Source organism: Macrosteles quadrilineatus, unplaced genomic scaffold, assembly GCF_028750875.1.
Source record: "Macrosteles quadrilineatus isolate MER2022 unplaced genomic scaffold, UCM_ALF_1.0 Scaffold_6__1_contigs__length_79288215, whole genome shotgun sequence".
Taxonomy (NCBI): Eukaryota; Metazoa; Arthropoda; class Insecta; order Hemiptera; family Cicadellidae; genus Macrosteles; species Macrosteles quadrilineatus.
The window spans coordinates 25,883,355-25,901,216 of NW_026542599.1; the positions used below are offsets into that span (position 1 = coordinate 25,883,355).

The 17,862-nt window shown below is 35.9% G+C and overlaps 1 protein-coding gene across 1 annotated transcript in view; it reads left to right on the plus strand.

The window, feature by feature from the left end:
* LOC128996570 (SID1 transmembrane family member 1-like) overlaps positions 1 to 17,862 on the plus strand; it is a 33,946-nt gene that overhangs the window by 13,553 nt on the left and 2,531 nt on the right. The window contains exons 9-16 of the mRNA XM_054421965.1: positions 183 to 330; positions 1,009 to 1,112; positions 1,512 to 1,702; positions 3,961 to 4,200; positions 6,267 to 6,380; positions 7,452 to 7,579; positions 13,173 to 13,283; positions 13,826 to 13,939. Coding sequence (XP_054277940.1) covers positions 183 to 330; positions 1,009 to 1,112; positions 1,512 to 1,702; positions 3,961 to 4,200; positions 6,267 to 6,380; positions 7,452 to 7,579; positions 13,173 to 13,283; positions 13,826 to 13,939 — 1,150 coding nt within the window. The remainder of the gene's footprint in view (positions 1 to 182; positions 331 to 1,008; positions 1,113 to 1,511; positions 1,703 to 3,960; positions 4,201 to 6,266; positions 6,381 to 7,451; positions 7,580 to 13,172; positions 13,284 to 13,825; positions 13,940 to 17,862) is intronic.

Below are 17,862 nucleotides of genomic sequence, written 5' to 3' on the forward strand. Positions count from 1 at the left end.
CTTATCTTGTTACAGGACCAAGAAGATATTGTGTCTAGATGACGTGGCACAGAAAAACCCACGTGTATTGAGTCTCAAGTCTAACCAATACTTGTGGAACATGCTGACAGTTGCAGTGTTTTACACACTTCCAGTTGTACAACTGGTGTTAACCTGTCAATTGATAACTTACCTTGTTACAGGACCAAGAAGATATTGTGTCTAGATGACGTGGCACAGAAAAACCCACGTGTATTGAGTCTCAAGTCTAACCAATACTTGTGGAACATGCTCACAGTTGCAGTGTTTTACGCACTTCCAGTTGTACAACTGGTGTTCACCTATCAATCGGTAACTGTTTATTTGTTACTAGTTAAATATAAATAGTTAATTCTAATTCCATTTAATTTAGATGGCAATGAATCAAATTTAGTACATCTTACACTAGCGGGATTATGAGAAGGAGGGTGATATGAGTTCGACAAACTTGCTTGCAACGCAACCAATGCTTTTCACAACATTATCCAGGCACATGCATAACACAGTGGGGTGTTGTAGTTTATCTTAATTAGCCTATAAACATTTCTTTAGGAAAAAGCATTTGATTGGATTAAACAATTATATATAGGATGGAGAAGGCATAGCTAACTCAACTGTTGCCTTTGTAACTGCCATCTACTTCTGAAGAAGCTTCTGAAAGAGGTAAAATATCAAGTCTTTTGTGCGTATATAATTTTATTTGTGCTGTGACTCGTCTGAAAGATTCAATATTCAAAAAGTCTTTTGATTATCAGTTATCAGTAGATCATGACACTCATGATACTTATCAGTGGATATTGACATTATATTATCGGTTCTTGGTATCGATATCCTCCCTGAGAACCAAAACCTAGAACACTTAGAATAACCTAGAATTCTTCCTAAGAACCTACCTCTCCGTCACTAATTACAATACTTTACACTACATTACATCTGCTAAATTTATTCAATTTAATTAACCATGTGATTTACCAACTTTATGCTGTTCAGGTGCTGATTTCTTCAGGCAACCAAGACCTCTGTTACTACAACTTCCTTTGCTCCCATCGTCTGCTGTTTATGAGCGACTTCAACCATGTTTTCTCCAATATTGGGTAACGATATACAAATTCAAGATTCACCCTTTCTTAGTCACCGATATAAAAAAAAACTCACATCATGGATATTTGTCACTAGGCTATCAGTTAATAATGCTATCTAAAGTAAAATAGACATCAAGATCAAATAACAACATGATAAGGGTTTGGGCCGTTACCTCACAAGAAATTTTTTTTTAAATGTGTATGGCATTAAAAAATGATAAAAAATATTAGATAAAATTTGATTTAGGCATTTAAATTCTTCAAGTTATTCCGACAGTTGCCCCTTGATAATTCAGGGTGTCAGATTAATGAAAATGTCAATTTGTCATATATATATTTAACGTATATGATAACGGGATATTGACTAGGAGGAAAATTTTCAAAGAATTCACTATACCCGTTTGCTTGTAGGTACTTACTTTTTGGTGTGCTGTTCCTGTTGTTGACTTATCGTAGACAGCGACTGTGCCACTCGGTGGGTCATCACCTGGGCATACCTTACCACTACGGGATGTTCTACGCGTTGGGAGTAGCGCTATGTATGGAGGGAGTGTTGAGTGCTTGCTACCACCTCTGCCCAAACCATTCCAACTTCCAGTTTGGTAAGTTTAATAAATGTAAAGATTTAAAGTAGTTCACTCCCAATTTACCGAGGTTGTTGGGACCAAGACTTGGTTACCGAGAATTTTGGATAACATTGAAGTCGCTTTTTAAGTTATGGAAGTAAATTACTTGTAAAATATATGTTTCGACAATAAAAAATAGAAGAGGTGTGTGAGCGGCTCGATCTTAGAGCTGAGCCAAGCCTTCAAGCTCGGGAGATCAAGCACCAAGTCAGAAAGTTGACCCTTTTAAAATTGCGATCCCAGAACGCCATCACACAAGGTGATGGTGACGTTTCTATGATTGCAATAAAAGTTTGATATTCTACCGCAACCTTGGTGGAAGATGGTGACGTCCTCACCACTGTTCAGGATTTTCTTGTGATCATAGGAGACAATGATGATGATTCCGTGATCGCGGGAGATGCTCAATATATTGCCACAATTGCGAGAGACCATGATGTCTACACAATCACATGAGATTATCAGGATTTCCCCCTGATCGCTTGTGACGATGATTCGAGACAGAGGGAGATGATGATTATTAGATAAATATTTATTTGCAATCTTAGTCTATGACTGAACTCGTTATCATAAGATATTGCCTTTTAACCCTTTGTCGACCGACGGGACTCTTAAGTCCTAGCATTGCTTTTTCATAACAGCTGCCAATGAGGAGGAATCGCTAGGGGCTCAAAAGCGCATCCTAGTTTAGTTCAAAATTCCTCCGTTAACAGCGTTGTAGTAGAGAGCACAGCGCGTAATTTTTACTTCACTATTAGGCCTAGTTAATTATAAAATTAATTCTACAATTTTTCAATTATTAAATTAAACTGTCATAACCTAACCAAACTAACCAAACGTGCTGATAATGAAAAAATCGAATGAAGGTTTACTAACCTAAAAAATATTTTTGTTCATAGAATAAAATTATAAATGCCTAGAATTCAATTTTATAATTTTTTTAATTATAAAATTAAACTGTCATAACCTAACCAAACCAACCAAACTTGCTGATATGAAAAAAAAATTTTTGACAAAAAGTTAATGCTGCCAGCGGGATTCGAACCCAGTATCTTCGGATTATCAGCTCGATACGCTATCCACTACACCACCGAGGCCGATGACTGAATACCGTATCGTTGCGGTAATGGTGTTCCCTCAAGAGGAGATCTGACAGCTGACGGATATTTAGGATGCGCTTTTGAGCCCCTAGCAATTCCTGCCAATGAGGCCATTCTAGGGTTGCTATTGGTTGTAGCTGTTGCCTAGCAACAGTTTCAGCATATCATTGTAGTTCTAACTTAGTCCACCATACTGGACTCCATAGAGGTTTCATAAAATTTTTTTTCCCTAATTGTTACAAGTAACCATGGAGATATTTAATAACTTAATTTGATCCATAAAAACATCTTCCAGCAAATATTTTCTTATTTTTCCAATTATTTCAGTGGTTGGGCAACAAGAAAGCAATATGTAGTGAAATTTAATATAAACTTAGTTTATTGCTTCATAACCCTTTTATTTTCTTAATAGAAGATATTCGACTTAACATCAATACATTCAATTGCATTTTGATTATAAATTTTAGCAGATTAAACATTTTTGACAGATTAGCTCATTTATAAGGCATTATTGAAAACTCTTCACAATAAAAAGCTTGGCTCGAATAAAACTCGAGGCCAAAATCTCAGCAGGATAAAAAATCCCAGGCTCGCACACCTCTAATACATAGCAAATTGAAAATAATCAAATGGAATTTTCATGCAAACATTAGTTCAAATAAGGTAGTTTTATTAAATAAAACCATAACACAAACATGCTCAACACATCTTCAATCGTCTTGAAAAATCTTAAGTAGGTACCGTAGTATTAAAGTTATGCCAAACAAAAACACTACAGCTTTTGTAAAAGTAAGGTGGATATTTCTATTAAAAAGCTTAAACTTATTGTTTGAATTTGACCTGAGCTATAGCTTGTCTCAATCATGTCATCATCAAAACATCATAATGACAACTACTAACTGCCTTAGCGGAAATGAGACTGCTATTGTTTACATTCACCAGACGTCTCGTCCAGCTTATCAACGGCTTGCGGCCAGCCCAGTACTGTGTGATTTTCATTTGATAGGTTATTGCAGAGCATTCATAAAATATTTCATTAATAATTAAAATAATAAATTATTTCAACTATTATTTAATTTTTATACTAATAATTGTATCTAGGCTCATGGCTATTGTAAATCTCTTCTCTTATAGACACGTCTTTCATGTATGTGCTGTCGATATTATCGATGGTTAAAATCTACCAGACACGCCACCCTGACATAACCGCAAGTGCGTACACTTTCTTTGGCGTGTTGGCGCTTGTCATCTTCCTAGGAATGTTTGGTGTGCTGAATGGCCAGCCGTGGTTTTACGTTGTGTTCACCGGTGCCCATCTGCTCACCTGTCTCGTCATCACGGCTCAGATATATCATGTCGGCACCTGGAAACTCAGTAAGCAAATAATTTATCAGCACTTGGTTATATCAGTCCCTACTATTCATTGGATAATTTATTATTAACACCTAACATTTGCTTAGTAATTTATTATACTCTGTTCACAATATTTATGCGGTTTGAGGGGAAGTTGCCCCACTACTTTTTTCTGTCTAAAGTATGTTGCACCTTATTGTCGTTTTAGCAAATCTCAGCTTTTGAGATATGTTTTAGTGGCAGGATAAAGATGTGTAACCGCCTAAATTTTGTGAACGGAGTATAGTATATATTGGTTAAGTTAGCACTTAATATTATTGGGGTCATTTGTCAGCACCATTGGTTAAATTAGCTTTTAAAATTTGCATGGTCATTTTATGAGCAATACAGTAAAAGCTAGAATATCCAGCATCTGATGGTCCGGCACGTTCAATTATCTGTCAGCGGTTCTGTAGCCATTGGTCGGACTTTGAGAGCAATTGCTCAGTTTTGGTATTGATTATTCTGAATTCTGTAGTGATCGTTCAGACTTCGGTAGCGAACATTTAAACTTTGGAATCGTTCGTTCAGACTCTGGTAGCTATCGTTCAGATTATGGTAGCAATTGGCAAACATCAGGAGCAATCGTCCAGATGTTTGTAGCAATCGGCTGACGTAAAGAGGGGTCGGTTTGGAAGTTCAGTTGTTTTTCCGCTAGTCTCACAATAACGGCGGTTTGTAGAATAAGTTCATTGATCTCAACTCGTTCAATAATCCAGCGATAACAATACAAGGTCCTGAATGTGCCGGATAAGCGAGTCTGCTTTATTGGTTAAATTAGCTCTTAACATTTGCAGAGTAATTGTAGCGCTTAATACAGGGTGAGGCAGAAAGAACTCCTCTATTAGGAAAGCTAATAAAAACAAAACCAAGTAAGGTATGACATTTTTATTGCTATTAACCAAAAACACACATTATGCCATTTAAAAGAATAAAAAATAATAGTGCTTTAAATAAAATGTCGTTTTAATAATCGATAATTTAAAATTATCGTGTTTTAAATAAAATGTCATTTAAATGGCGGCCTCCAGTGTTAACTCATTGGTTCAAACGTTCCCGGTAGTTGTCCATTACCTTTCGGGTCATGTCGGGTGAGATGGCTGCAACTTCATGCCTTATTCTTTCCTTCAGGGCATCCAAACTTTGAGGGCGATGTTCGTATACCATAGACTTTAGATAGCCCCACAAAAAAAGTCAAAGGGGTCAAGTCTGGCGATCGCGGTGGCCATCCGATGTCACCGCGCATTGAAATGACATGGCCAGGAAACATTTCCTTGACCAATGTCAATGATTGACGGGACGTGTGTGAAGTAGCACTATCCTGCTGGAACCATTCATTGGCCAGAACAGGAAAGATATCAGCGAGTTTTGGCTGCAAAAAAGTACGGAGCATCGCACAATAACGATTGCTGTTCACAATCACAGTCACGCCATTTTCTTCAAAAAAGTACAGCCCAATTATAGCCATCAAAGTTTGGATGCCCTGAAGGAAAGAATAAGGCATGAAGTTGCAGCCATCTCAACGACATGACCCGAAAGGTAATGGACAACTACCGGGAACGTTTGAACCAATGTGTTAACACTGGAGGCCGCCATTTAAATGACACTTTATTTAAAACACGATAATTTTAAATTATCGATTATTAAAACGACATTTTATTTAAAGCACTATAATTTTATATTTTTTTAAATGGCATAATGTGTGTTTTGGTTAATAGCAATAAAAATGTCATATTCCACTTGGTTTTGTTTTTATTAGCTTTCCTAGTAGGGGAGTTCTTTCTGCCGCACCCTGTATTTACTGGGTAATTTACTAGAAATACTGATTATGAAGTTGTAAGGATGTAACATGGAGCACAAGGGCCTAGGTTTGAAGGTCTTTGTGAGGATAGCTGTAGTCTAGTTTTATACAATGTCTAGGCTTACTGTTTCATTATCACTGTTGGTGTAATAGTAAGAATATATTTGCAGGGATTTAGTTGTATGTTGTGTGCGTGTGTTTCATTTCTCTATTTGATTTATTAAGTACGTCTTGTGTTGATTTTCAGATTTTGGAGTGTTCTCTCGTGTTTCCAATTCCTTCAAGAATGACTACGGTGCCGGTGGACTGAGAGGCTGCTTGATGCCTCTGTACCCGGCCAGGATGATTCTTTTGTTGCTAGGTATCCTTTCAACTTAACTAGCAGCCAATAAAATATTCCATAACATGTAGAGTAGTGTGACCGCAAGATCTTATAGCTGTGTTTTTAAAATATACTAAGAGGTCGCCCAGTGGTCGAAACATTGTTTTGATTTTCTGTTTATATTTCCTTATTTTGTTGTTATTTTGACAGCATGGTATCCCATAAGGCCCATGATAATTTTTTTTAAATTTTAAATTCATTTTTTGTGTTTATTTTTGAGACTATTTTAATTTATATAAAGGGATTCTGCACATCCACAGGAAAATATCTGTTTAACAGTAAGCATAGATTTTCCCTGCGATGCACACGAGCTGAGGAAAAAGGTTTTCAAGATACAGTGGAGTCCTGATAATCCGAACTTCGGTAATCCGAAAGTCCGCTTAATCCGAAACCAAAAAATATATTTTTTTGAAAATTTGTTTAAATTTTTTTATTTAACTTTTAACACAGTTAGCTGTACCTCGTCAAAGTATTCTGTAGCGGCCGGGCGAGATAGACTTTTTTTGTAGTGTATTTTAGTATTTCACCATTTTTGTTATTAACATTTTTCATTTTCTTCCCGGGTTCCAATCCCGCCAAATCACAAATGGATTTTATTAAGTGACAATGCTGCAGCCACAAGGTCTAGCCTGTAATGGGAAAAACAATCCCGGGCTCGTGCCTAGGGTCCTCCTAAGACAAAAAAATTTTAAAAAATAAAAAAAATTTTAATTTTTTTTCAAAATTTTCAAAAAGTAAAAAACCGTTTAATCCAAAATATTTGGTAATCCGAAATGGGCCCGGTCCCAACCATTTCGGACTAACGGACTACTGTACATACTTATCCATTAATACACAGGGTGTCTTGCAACCCATATGAACAAACTTTGTCACGTTATTCAGCATGTCAAAAGAAACAAAAAATGAGAAAGATCAGAAATCTGATCCCATCCTCAGGAGAGGATGTAAAATATATAAATGTGACATCACTAGTTCTTACTGCTTTTTCTAGTTCCGCAGAAGAATTAATTGGTTGAAACACTTGCAACAATTAATTAAGGTTTTTTTCAGCCAACCTTGGTAACTGGGGCCTGGTAGCTATGGGATACTTCCTACATCTTGGTGACTTTGCTACTTACATGCTGTCCATATTTCTTGCGAATTTGTTCATGTACTTCATTTTCTACATCGTAATGAAGGTAAGATCAAGAAAAATACTCACCGCAGTAAACCTGCATACTAACAAATTTCAATTTACCTGGCTGGAATTCCACTAAATTATTCCCTTAAAATTGTGAGATTTATTTCCAATTATTACGGTATTAATTTTAATGAGCACTTAGGTTTGCCGCTACAGGGAAGACAATAAGGTATGTTTTTTATTGAAATATTGTTAGCTTAGTATGAGGTAAACAAATTTTCCAAATTTCGTTTACAGTTGACTCCCTCTTATCCGGACACCTTTATATTAAATATTTTAAAGACTGTTAAAAAAAAAACTAGAACATCTAGTATTTTACTATCTATATTTAAATAAACTCTCATCATCTTACCGAATATATGAACGTATCAATGATTATAGCATTACACATAGTATAAATAATTCAATTCTACGTATGTCCGTTGAATTTGTGTCGAAAAAGCTAAATGTTTACAGCTGTCAAGTTAAACAAAAATGGTATTATACCAAAAGCTAGAGTATAATGTTAGCTATGTTATTTTCCTACAAAAACATCCATAAAATAACAAAAAATCGGATTTTAGTAGGGATGGACGGGATTGAATTTTTAGTTCGGGACGGGACGGGACGGGATTTTTATTTCCTTCCCGATTTTCGGGACGGGACGGGATTTTTTTCTGTACATAAAAAGAAAGTACTGTATTGTAGTTACCAAAAAAGACATACGAAATCAATTTTAACCATTTGTGGCACTGATCTATAAAAACAAAAAAATGTGTAACAATTTACATGTACCTATAGAAACTTGTGACTCGCGGGTCACGGGGTGATCGTCGTCATGACTCGCGGTCACGGCGAGATCGTCGGTATGATTCCGCGGTCACGGGGTTATCGTTGGTATGACTCGCGGTCACGGCATTATCGTCGGTATGACTAGCGATCACGGCTCGATCGTCATCATGACTCCGCGGTCACGGCGCGATCGTCGTCATGACTCGCGGTCACGGCGCGATCGTCTGTATGACTCCGTGGTCACGGGGTTATCGTTGGTATGACTCGCGGTCACGGCATTATCGTCGGTATGACTCGCGATCACGGCTCGATCGTCAGCATGACTCCGCGGTCACGGCGCGATCGTCGTCATGACTCGCGATCACGGCTCGATCGTCAGCATGACTCCGCGGTCACGGCGCGATCGTCGGTATGACTCGCAGTCACGACGCGATCGTCGGGATGACTCCGCGGTCACGGGGTTATCGTCGGTATGACTCCGCGGTCACGGGGTCATCGTTGGTATGACTCGCGGTTACGGCATTATCGTCGGTATGACTCGCGATCACGGCTCGATCGTCAGCATGACTCCGCGGTCACGGCGCGATCGTCGTCATGACTCGCGGTCACGGCGCGATCGTCGGTATGACTCGCGGTAACGGCGCGATCGTCGGTATGACTCCGCGGTCACGGGGTTATCGTCGGTATGACTCGCGGTCACGGCATTATCGTCGGGATGACTCGCGGTATCGGCGCGATCGTCGGTATGACTCGTAGGCGGTCACAGCCCGATCGTCGTTATGACTCGCGGGCACGGCGTAATCGTTGAAATGACTTCGTCTCCTGCGTTCGCGGACCTATCGCTCGCAATAACGGCGTTATCGGAACCCGCGAAGCGGAAAAATCGCCGTCGATCGGACCAAATCCCGTCCCGAAAAATTCCCGAGTCAAATGTAATCCCGTCCCGATAATCGGGAATATTTTTTTCCCGAAAAATTCCCGAAATTTCGGGACCCGTCCATCCCTAGATTTTAGAAAGAAAGCCGGTTTTGATTTAACTAAGTATATCATTGTTGTTACAATTTTGAACGTTTTATAATTTTTTTTTCAATTTTTATTTTTAATGGGGATTATTCCATAAAACCCGTAAAATAACGGAAAAATCGGATTTTCTCAAAAATGTTCCTAACGATTTCGATAAAAATCTATATGCTGTAGCCCTTTAAATTCTGAGCAAAATGGTATGACTCCCATTTCTGTAAAAATTCTGGTTCAAAAGTTATTGTAAATTATGTTATTTTCCTACAAAGACATCCATAAAATAACAAAATTAGGATTTTAGATGAAAGCCGGCTTTGATTTAACTAAGTAAATCATGGTGGTTCATTTTTTTAAATTTTGATATTTTTAATGGGGATTTCCCATAAAAACCCATAAAATAACAGAAAATCATATTTTCTTGAAAATACACCCAACGATTTTGATAAAAAATTAGTATGTTGTAGCCCTTTAAAATCTGAACAAAATGGTATGACTAACATTTCCATAAAAATCCTGGTTCAAAAGTTATTGTAAATTATGTTATTTTCCCATAAAAACCTCGATAACATAACAAAAAATAGGATTTTAGATAGAAAGCCGGCATTGATTTAACTAAGTAAATCATGGTGGTTTAATTTTTTTTAGATTTTAGCGAATTTCCCATATAGGGAATAAGCTATTACCGTAGTACTCATGGTAAGACCTGGACGCGGGACCGATTTTTTTTTTCATTTTGAGGTCCCTAGAGGCCAAAAACACCATCCGTTCAAATTCATATATATATATATATTTATATCTAATATATAAAATTCTCGTGTCACAGTGTTTGTCTGCAAACTCCTCCGGTACGACTTCACCGATCGTTATGAAATTTGGTGTGTAAATTCTGTAGGTATGCGAATCGGACGTAAACTATTTCCCGTTTCAAAATTCTTAAAAGGGCTCCGCCCCAGTGGCTCTGGAGTTTCCCATGTTAACCTTATGAGAAATGGAATTAATGAATCTTAACAGCTGTTTCAATTAAACAAGTTGGTTCTGTTCTATGATGTTCAATAGCATTAAAGTTACAAGGATTACCAACAGGGTGCAGCACTATTATTTCTTTTACATTTATGACAACAGCTAATTTGCAACCAAAAGGTGAGTGAGCGTAGCGAACGAACTTCAACCTGGAGGCGAGTGAGCGTAGCGAACGAGCTAACCTGAAGGCAAGTGAGCGCAGCGAACGAGCTCCAACCTAAAGGTGAGTGAGCGTAGCGAACGAGCTCCAAACCAAAGGTGAGTGAGCGTAGCGAACGAACTTCAACCAGGACGTGATTGAGCGATGCGAACGAGATCATCTTGAAAATTAAACGTAACGGTACTTTCTTTCCATCGGTCTGTCTTAGGGGAAACCTATAACTTAGGCGATACGAAGTTCGCCGGGTCAGCTAGTATTTATATATATATATATATGTGTCCGTTGGCACGATAACTCAAGCAAAAATGATCCGATTTTGATGAAATTTGGTATAAACGTGTAAACCTACGTTTATTCAAACGAGTTCGCGATCCAGCATGATCGGACCATGGGAACGGGGGTTTACGGGGGGTTTTATGGGGTAAAAATAGGTTTTTCCCATTTTTGACCCAAAAAACATAAAATTTAGCAATTTCCTTTCAAACCATTTTGTAGAGCTTAAAAAAACAAATAATTTAGTATATTGAAGTGTTATTATGCGCCTAATGGTTACGGAGAAAATTCCAAAAAATTTTAAATTTAAAATTCCCATGTTATTCTTATGGAGAATAAGTAAATTGTTGTAGTTTGCTTGTTTATGAACATATTTTGATCAAATTTGGAAAATGTTTTTATTTCTTACTAACTATTAACGTTTAAAAAAAAAAAACAGTTTTACCCTCCCTGATGCAGCAAACCTAAGTACTAGTTAAACTAATTCTATTTAAATAGAGAATAAATGTTATATTTTTAAGTAGACATTTCAGTGTAAATCCAATCAGTCAAATGGAAATTCGCTTAGTCTGCAGGTTTGCTGCGGCGGGGGTATTTATTTTTAATGGGGATTTTCCTATAAAACCCTGTAAAATAACAGAAAATCTGATTTTCTCGAAAATGCACCTAACGATTTTGATAAAAATATAGTATGTTGTAGCCCTTTAAATTCTGAACGAAATGGTATGACTCCCATTTCTGTAAAAATTCTGGTTCAAAAGTGTTTGTAAATTATGTTATTTTCCGTTGATAACCTCCATAAAATAACGAGAAATAGGATTTTAGAAAGAAAGCGGGTTTTGATTTATTTAACTAAGTATATCATGGTGGTTTTAATTTTGAAAGTTTTTTTTTTGTAGAAAGAAAGCTGGTTTTGATTTAAACAATGTATGTCATGGTCCTTAAAATTTGGAATGTTTTTTTAATTTTTTTTTTAAATTTTGATTTTTAATATGGATTATCCCATAAAACCCTGTAAAATAATGGAAAAATCTGATTTTCTTAATAATGGCCCTAACGATTTTGATAAAAATGTTGTATATTGTAGCCCTTAGTAGTCAAAGGTAATAGCTTATTATGGGTAATTCGCTAAAAACAAATTCACAAATTGTGAGATACAACATTAGATTTAACACTTGAAAACCTAAATAGTCTTTTAATTACTGCTACCGGTATCCAATTACAGAAAATAACGATGCCTCTTTGCTAGTTTTTGATATATTTGTATTGGAGTATTTTTTTGACCGTCTTAACACTCGGTCTATCTTAAATTTAAAAATTATTTGATTTTTTTGTTCTTTAAAGGGTTGCGTTACAAGCTTTGTCCTGAAAATTTTTATTTTTGAACCTGGAAAACCTGTCCTTACATTGTATTGGGATATGATAAGATCCTGAACACCATGATAGAGATAGGCCAACCTTTTTTGCGAATTTCCCTATAGGGAAGGTTAGCTATTACCGTAGGTGGCACGGTAAGACCTAGGCCCGGGACCGATTTACTTTTTCATTTTGATGTCCCCAGAGGCCAAAAACACCATTGGTTCAAATTTGTATTAATGTGTATGTGTCCGTGAACGCAATAACTTGAATAATTTTTTGGTGCAATTTGGTTTAAAGGTGTAAGACGGAATGAACTAGAATGAGTTCGCGAGCCAGCATGATCGGACCATGGGAACGGGGTTTTATAGGGTGAGAATAAGGTTTTCTCATTTTTGACCCTCAAAACACAAAATTTCCCAATTTATCTCTAAACCTTTTTAAAGAGTAAAAAAAAATTAGGTAGTATATAAAAGTGTTTTTGTACGGTTATCGGTAACGAAGAAAATTCAAAATATTGTAAATTAAAAATTCCTATGTTATTCTTATTGAGAATATTGTAAATTTTTGTAGTTTGCATGTTTATGGATATATTTTGACCATACTTGGCAAATTCAATTATTTTATACTAAGCTATTAATACTTTACTAAAAAACACACTTAATTAGTTTCCTTGTTGCAGAAATCCTAGGTACTTGTTAAACCTAATGTTATTTAAAATAGATTTAATTGAAAACCAATTCAGACAAATGGAAATTTGCTTAGTCAGCAGGTTTGCTGCGGCGGGTGTATTTTATTTCATGATCTACTTTGTGTAATGTTTCAGTCCAATCAATTTGAGTAGCTCTTGCTTTTACTCAAACAAGCACACTATATACAAACCAAGAAATCACCTCTTCTTTGTATAATATGGTTCTCTAGTTATTTTTACCTAGCTTGTGGTACCACGATTAGATCTATTTTCATCAATATAAGTTTGTCTGTATTTCAGCGAGTGTCGAAAGAGAAAATTTACAAAGCACCTTTGACATACACAGTGCTGGCTTTTATGTTTTGGGGTGCTGGATGTTACTTCTTCTACCATAAATCGATTTCTTGGAAGGTAAGTGTGTGAATTTAAATGTTGTCTGTGTTTTAATCTTTATCTATTTAAGTCACAACAACAAATTCTATGGATATTTCAAAGCTGAATCTTGAATCCATCTGAAGAAAAAATTTGTATTGCCGGTCTAATACTGCAGTGGACTTTATATCAAATTTTAGGATTATCAAATAAAATCTCATATTTGATTACACTGCCGTTCTCCTGGATACTACAACCAGAGCGTTTAAGGTAATAAACTGATTTGTAATCTGGTATAAGTATTTTAAGACCTGACAATTTGTTAATTTTTTTTCAAGAAGTTGGTTATTTTTGTGATGTGGTCTATGTGATTTATTTAGATATTTTTGAGTTTGGGAATCTCATGATAGGCTATCATGATATTTGTAACAAGTGATGTATGGTCCCTTAAAACATGTAACACTTCCTTATCCTTGAAATGTTGTACGATTGATTTCTTCTTATTCCCATGACTCCCATTTGAAACAGTTCAGTGTTTGATTTTCAGACTGTTTTTTGTTACCAACAATGTTGTTTTCCAGCTGACTCCGGCAGAGTCTCGGGCCTTCAATCAGCGTTGTGAGATACTCAACTTTTACGACAAACATGACATTTGGCACTTTCTCTCAGCAGGGGCTTTGTTCTTTTCATTTATGGTAAGTTGAGAAAAGGACTTTTAACCGAGGGATTATTCTGTACAAAAATTTGATGGGATAATTGTGTAATTGGGTTATGTAAAATGAGTTTTGATCAATATAACCAATGAAACATAAATTCAAAGTGTTACGGTAAATGTCAATAAATAACAGTCTGCAACAAGCTCCAGTCGCATCCAAGTAAGCTATTACTTCCCTGCTCTGTTGCTTCCAATTGGGTCCGCGGAATTGGCTAACTCTGGAACTCGCTAACCCCATGTTAAATGTCCTATCTTAAAATTTGGTCGATGAGAGGAACTCGCTAACTTGTTCGGTTTCGGAATTGGCTAACTCCGGAACCCGCTAACCCGCTCTAGAGCCGGGTTAGTGACTTCCGTACTAGGACAGAATTCGCTAACTCGGTCCCTCGGCGGAACTCGCTAACTTCCAATCAGAAGCGTCGCGTGCCGGCCAATAGGAGCAAAGCACGAAGATTGTTGGCCAGTGTTGCCGAAAGTGTAGAACCTACGATCCTATCGGTACCATAATATCGTATCCAATGAATAATTCGCAGTAAAAGCAATGGGGTTGATGTTAAATAAAAGTATATTGAGAAGTAGGCTATGTTTATTATTATTGTTATGATTATTATTAGCGTGTAAAATGCGTTATTATATTCTAATTTAATTGTTGTTTATTCGTTTGTAAAAAGATAGTTCGTTCGGTTCTTTTGTTGATGAAATATTTATTTTCATAGGCCGTAATTTGCTCCTTTTTCAAATAAATAGCATTAAATATATGAAATGCTGTAAATAAAATTATCAAGTTCGTATTTGGTAGACCGGGTTTGTAGACGTGAATGATTTTCCTTGATAGGCTATAATATGACTATTTAAAGGTCTATTTTATGTCTGTCGTGCGGGTTATGATTTTTATTAATTCGAATAACTTATCATTTTGTTTCAATGTTCTTATATTCATTAATCTGGCACTCCCCTCATGAAGCAGAACAAGACAGTCCGTTCTGTTTACACCCACAGTTGCACAATGGGTCATAAAAAAAGAATGGACCATTTTCAATAATCACTCTAGGGTTGGCAGTATAGGCCTATCAGATACTGTACGGTAGTAGGTTTTCACCAAGAAGAACATTATTCTCAGACGTTTGAACAAATATGTGAAAAAAACTATTATAGGAAACAGTAAACATGAATACTATAGTATGAAATAGTAAACATATCAAAACAGGCAATGTAAAAAGACTACAAAACAAAAAAGTCGTACCCCCATACATTTCTTATGGACGTTTCGTAGTTTGAACATGTTTGTAGACAATTTTTCTTTATCTCCAGTTTTTACAGCTTGCAGTTTGTTCTAGCCTTAAAATATTCTGTGATAAAAGGGTTTACATTTGAGCTATTGATCATTATAATGGTATGATTTAGAAACGAGCTACCAACCCTGTCACATTAATAATGTGACACCCTGAAGGTGCGGGGTTCGCATCCCGCTGGTAGTACTAATTTTTTGGCCTTGCAAACTAACAACACGTCTCCTCAATCATTTTCTGTCACCTGCCTCTTCTAATGCACATTATTCATTAAATTACCAAGATCATATTATAAATTGTGTTTCTTTCTATAGTCTAATGCTAATGTGTTGAAATGCATTGTATATTTATTTAATTTTACTAGGGTTTTACCATTATTTACATGCATTAGGTTCTCACATTATTGTTTTTGAAACGTCACAATTTTTATTTGACAAACATAAAATGGAAGCATAACAAAGAATCGGCTGATAGCTTCAAGGTCAATGAGTAAAACTTGCGGTAGTTGTTATTTTAAACGTTACAGTTTTTATTACTGAACTAAGATGTTAATGACAAACTAATATTATTGAGCAATAATACTGTAGTTGTAACTTACTTTGACTATGCGAAAAGCAAATTAATAATCACAATAATGTACATTTATACAGTTAGGACTATTATGAGGTTTTATGATCTTTTATGGGCAAAATCCTTTCGTCAAGGGGGGGGGGTGACCCCAAACCCCACCCCTTGCCACTGCAGCAGAATATTTAAGACGGTTGTAGAGCAATTTGATCTATAATAAATGTAAACGGATGATGTTGTGATAGTTGTACTAGATGATTGAGTACTAGCGTTGACTAGATATAGTTGAACACCTGCTTACCCTTTGTCGACCGACGGGACTATTAAGTCCCAGCATTGCTTTTTCAGAACAGCTGCTGCCAATTAGGCCATTCTAGGGTTGCTATTGGTTGTAGCTGTTGCCTAGCAACAGTTTCAACATGTCCTTGTAGTTCAAACTTAGTCCACCAGGCTGCAGCACATACTGGACTCCATAGGGTACTAGCCCTTTGTCGACCGACGGGACTCTTAAGTCCCCCAAACGGGACCCTCAAGTCCCAAATAATATTTTTTTTCTGTTACAAGTAACCATGGAGATATTTAATAACTTAATTTGATCCATAAAAACATCTTCCAGCAAATATTGTCTTATTTTTCCAATTTTTCAGTGGTTGGGCAACAACGGGTTAACATAATAATAATAAATGCAAATAATTGCATTAATTAATGTTTGTTAATTTATTTAAGCAAATATTTAGTAGTTGAACATTTTTAGGGGGAAAATTAATTAATTAGGCATTTACAAATGTATCATACAGTAATAACATTACTAATTGTAATTAATGAATCTATATTAAAATAATAGTCTCCTCTCCAACTCCAGAAAAACAATTCAACTACTTGATGTCATAACGGAATCATAGTATCAAAAATATTTTAAGTATTGCGACCATTGCAACTGTCGGCTGTTATTTGACCGCTTGAAAACACATTGTGTCAATAAACAAATAGTTTAGAGGTAAGGTAAGAGGCTCACGACACGTAGATATCAGGTTCGAAACCCATTTGGAGAAGATTTGTTTTTCATCATTTGATTTCATATAAATAGATAGGCATACTTTTGTAAACAACTTGTAAAGTTGACATTTTTGCGACACTTAGAAACCCACTGTAAACCACATTAAAAGTTACTCAAAATAATAACGACGGATACTATTTAAAAAAATACACAGTTGTTGACATCTACAAAACTGAAACCCTAAACTAAAATGACCTTGACTTTACCTTTCTTAAATCTATCCTTCTTCCAACACCAAATCATATAAAAAAATTAATAATAAATTAAACAAATCTTAGGATTAGGCTAAAAAAAAAAAACTAGCTTTTTGCATGTAGGTCTAGGTTTACATTGCTTTAGTTGTCAATTGCCTAGGTTTAGCCTACAATTATTCTATTAACTGTTATGAAACGTATGTAATATTTTTACACATAAGTTTGACGAGTCAACAACGAACCTTTAATTTGAAGAATTACTTATAAAACACGGTTAAAGGCTTTATTAGACAAGGGTCAATTACATCACGATTAAATTGTGTATCCGTGTTTGAGAGCTCACTTACATTTACAATCTCTTCGTGGTTTAGTTGGTAGGTCTACTATTCTCACTAATTTTCATGTATTGCTATTTTCCTATAACACTGGCATTCATTTTAGATATAAATCATATAACACAATTTCATTGGACTTGTAACAGCAAAATACAAAACCATATAACCCCTTAGAATTTATGTGGCATTCCCAGTTTCAAGAACAAAGGATTTATTATGTTGGTTTACCTTATGATTGCCATGTTCTTGGATAAAACTTTCAATAAAACTCTACAATCATCAAGAAACAATCACAAGGTGAACCAACATAATAAATAACTTCTTAATGATGTTATAATTGCATTTTAATTGCTTTGAGCTACGTAGCTATTATATTCCCCCTAATGGATTTGATAATAGAAACCAATACCGAAACAATTATCTTTATTGACACTGACGTTTTGAATTACGGCAGATTACGA